The sequence below is a fragment of the Capsella rubella genome, unplaced genomic scaffold, assembly GCF_000375325.1.
Source record: "Capsella rubella cultivar Monte Gargano unplaced genomic scaffold, Caprub1_0 scaffold_266, whole genome shotgun sequence".
NCBI lineage: Eukaryota > Viridiplantae > Streptophyta > Magnoliopsida > Brassicales > Brassicaceae > Capsella > Capsella rubella.
Window position 1 is genome coordinate 1 of NW_006238663.1, and position 3984 is coordinate 3984.

The following is a 3984-nucleotide window of genomic DNA, read 5'->3' on the forward strand; positions in this document are numbered from 1 at the left end:
CAATCAAACATCCTTACCATCATGAGCACCCTTTCCAACTTTACTTTTATTGTCCTACAGACGATGCAGATTGTTTATGTTGTGGAAGAGAAGCAAACAATTTGGTATATTATTGTACCAAATGTGAAGTTGTAATGCATACAATTTGTGCGATGAAGTCGGTACTGTTCGTTGTAGACCAACCAAAAAGCCATGACCATCCGCTCACTTTTTTTCCTAGACAAGCTTCCTTAACTTGCGATGTTTGTGGTTTACTCAGAAGTAACTATCCCACCTACGTGTGTCTTAGATGCAACTTTGTTTCTCATAACGATTGTATGTATTCTCCACGCATCATCAAGATTTCACGCCACTACCATCGCATCTCCTACACTACTTCTCTCCGGTCTAGGGAATGGTCATGTGGAGTTTGTCGTAAGAGTATTGATCGTGACTATGGTGCATATATTTGTGAAAAATGTGATGATTATGTTGTTCACGTAAGATGTGCTCTACGGGTAGATGTGTGGGATGGAGTCGAACTCGAAGGTGTACCTGAAGAAGATGATATAACACAAGATGTTGGGCCGTACGAGGTGATATCTAAAGGAGTGATACTTCATTTTCTGCATAGCCACCATCTTCGGCTTGAGGTTAGCATAACTTACGATGAAAACAGGCTTTGCCATGCCTGTGTTATGCCTATCGTTGAAGGTAACCTCTTTTCTTGTTTGGAATGTGAGTTCATCCTCCATGAAATATGTGCAAAATCTCGCCGCAGAATACAACATTTGTTACATCCTCATCCACTTAAATTGGTCCACGTGAGTGAATGTGACTACAACTTCTTCTGCGATGCCTGTTTTCGTGTCTGTGGTGGCCTCATTTATCTATGTCCCATACTGGAATGCGATTTCGGTGTAGATGTACGGTGTGCTGCAATTTCTGAGCCATTTCATTTTCAAGGACATGAACATCCCTTGTTCCTAGCTTTAGACCCAAAAGTCAAGCCAATATGTGAGGTATGCAAATTAGAATGTCGTAAACAATTTAATTGCATTGAATGCGATTTTATTGTTTGTATCAAGTGTGCTACCTTACCATACGAAGCAAGGTATAAGCTCGACAAACACTTACTTACATTATTATGGGGGAAAGAGGTGTGTGAAGAAGATTGGTGTGAAGCTTGCGAACGTAATTTAAAAGATACAAGCACTAAATTATTCTATTGGTGCAAGGATTGCTGCACTACTCTTCATATTTCCTGCTTATTTGATGACGACCTATATGTGAAACCTGGTCAAGTTTTGAAAGTAGAAGGGAAGGAGGACGTCAAAGTTCTTGCCAAAGGAAATCTTTCACGACCACTTTGTGATTCTTGTAAGTACCCTTGTCAGGGCAGAACATTTACGACAGACAACAGCACAATGTGTTCTATGAAATGTGCTCGTGGTAAGATATAGTTATCTCTCGTGATTTACAACTGTTCACTATTTACGTTTGGCAATGCCCATGAAATTCACTTTTAGAATTCACTGCGTCGGAGCTAGACTCCGTTCGATAGCCAACCGAGGGCGAAAAAGTGGTGAAAAGAAACGAACATTAACTAAGAAAATGTCATATCTTAAATGTACATATTTATTATTAATTGGTTGTTCGAAAAAAAAACACATAATTATTGATAGAATGGATCGTCTGTTGTGGAAAACTCCAGTGTAGTTTGTAAATCATAAATCATGAAATTCATTTCAAGCTAAGGTCAACTATTGGTAAAGTGGATCGTCATTAGTAATTTTTAATACCAATAATGCAGCTTATTAATTCCACTTAATCAAAGACCATTAACTGTGTTCGCATCTTTTGTTACATTATTAATTTGGATCTATATTGTGGAGTATTATAGTCACACCTCACTCACACGTTAGAAAACTTAACAACTTGGATATTAAACTTAATTATAACACTACTTTCCAATCAAGCTTTATTTTCCAAGTGGGAGTTCATTATATATTTTGCTTAAAATTGATTAGGTGGGAGTGGGATTAAAATTTAATTAAGTTGTATGTTTTTCGCTCATGTTTGACCCTACTGTATATTGATTGGAACCTTCCTTTTTTTTTATTGTATATAGAAATAATAAGTATAGTTGGTGACCAAAAAAAAAAAAAAATTTTTTTTAATAGTATAATTTGGTGATGGCTGTTATGTTAGAAAGTTTTTGAATAAAGGAAGTACCATAAGAAACGAAAACTATTTTTGCTACGTACAAGTTTAATCAACTATAGTAAAACATTAAAAACTGATTTTTTTTTGTAGATATTAAAATCTGATGTGATCATATATGAACTTGATTTTTTTGAATGGCTGTAGATTTTGAACTTGGTTTTAGTTTTAGTTTTTAAGAAAATCTACTTTATTGCCAATCAAGATTATGAGCAAAATGGTTTTCCTAAATATAGGGAATCTAGATTTTGATGGTTTTTTTGTCAATTTGTAAAGAAAATCTAAAATCTATATTTATGAGTTTTTATATTTTAGTTTATGACTTCTTTTTATATTTGTTTTTAAAAAGTTTTTAACACAAAAACTAAAAACCATAAACTAAAAACTAAAATCCAAAAACCAAAAACTATAATTCAAAAACCACAAAAAAAACTTGCAAACATTCATGGCCTAATCATGAAAGAAAAAGAAATCGGCTAATAAGTAATAACCCTCAGTAGATAAAACACTTGGTTGAGGTACAAATATCACCAGATAAAAAAAAAAAATCGTTGAGAATGAAAATAGGGTTTAAATACAAATGACCTTTTCTGTTGAGATGTAAAAGCTGTCCTTTAGTTTGATTTTCTCATTTTGATAGTGTTTAATACTTCATAGTTGTTATTGAATGCCCCAATAAATACACTTTGGCTCATTTCATCAAATTATGCAAATTCAAGATTTGACTTATTTTTTTTTACAATACATTGAGTTCGAGCTAATCTTTCAATTATAGCTAGCATATTAGACACTATAAATCTTTCAGAGTTCTTCAGTTCCCGGGAGAAAAAAAAAACCCTATAAGATCAGCATCACTGCATCAGCACTCTCTTTTCCATAAATATTGAATATGCTTAAGAAAACCAGTTGAGAGAGTTGAATGAAACTATCCATCGAACTTTTTTTCTAGCTTCGAGAACCAATCAAGTGTAATTTATTAGCAAAGTACAGTTGTATTAAGTGTATTTTTAACTAGAGAAAAAATGTATTGTACATCAAATTTTGTTAGATATGAAAAAGAAACAAATTACAGCAAGTGATAGAGATATACTACAAAAAAAAAAAAATATCAAATGCAAATGATATTTCAATCTTATATAGCTCAATTATTATCATTAAAGTACTATATATGTACTAGTAAGACACAATGATTTTATATGCAAAACAATTTTAAAGACAATCAAGTTGTTAAATACTAACAACGAATGTACATCATTTTTCATTGAGAAATTGATACCAATAACCTTTTTATGATACCCTCTTTTAAAAATACCCTCTTTTTTTACCATTTTCATTTTTGCCCTCTCTTATTTTTTAATGGCTATTTTATCCCTATTTGAAAGAATATTCTTTCCCAAATGAAGGAATATTCCTTCCAAAAATTTCCCCCCCCCAAAAATTTCCCGCCAAAAACTTTCCCGCCAAAATTTTCCCGCCAAAAAAGTTTCCGAGAAAAAAATTTCCCGCCAAAAATTTTTCCGACGAAAAATTTTCCCGCCAAAAAATTTCCGCCAAAATTTTCCCGCAAAAAAAAATATTTTTTCAAAATTTTCCCGCCAAATTTTTTTAAAGGGTTTACAAGATTTTTTAAAGGGTCTTTTAAAGGGTTTACAAGAGGTTTTAAAGGGATTTACAAGAGTTTTTAAATGGTTTTTAAAAGATTTGTAATGGTTTTTAAAGAGTTTTAGAAGCCTACAAAGGTTTTTAAATGGTTTTTAAATGATTTACAATGGTTTTAAAAGT

At 32.5% G+C, this 3984-nt stretch overlaps 1 protein-coding gene across 1 annotated transcript; it reads left to right on the plus strand.

The window, feature by feature from the left end:
* The first annotated feature begins 56 nt into the window (after positions 1-56).
* LOC17874191 lies at positions 57-1570 on the plus strand. Its single transcript, XM_006278995.2, has one exon. The coding sequence runs from the start codon at positions 135-137 to the stop codon at positions 1440-1442; it is 1308 nt and encodes a 435-aa protein (XP_006279057.2). The 5' UTR covers positions 57-134; the 3' UTR covers positions 1443-1570.
* The last annotated feature ends 2414 nt before the right edge of the window (positions 1571-3984 follow it).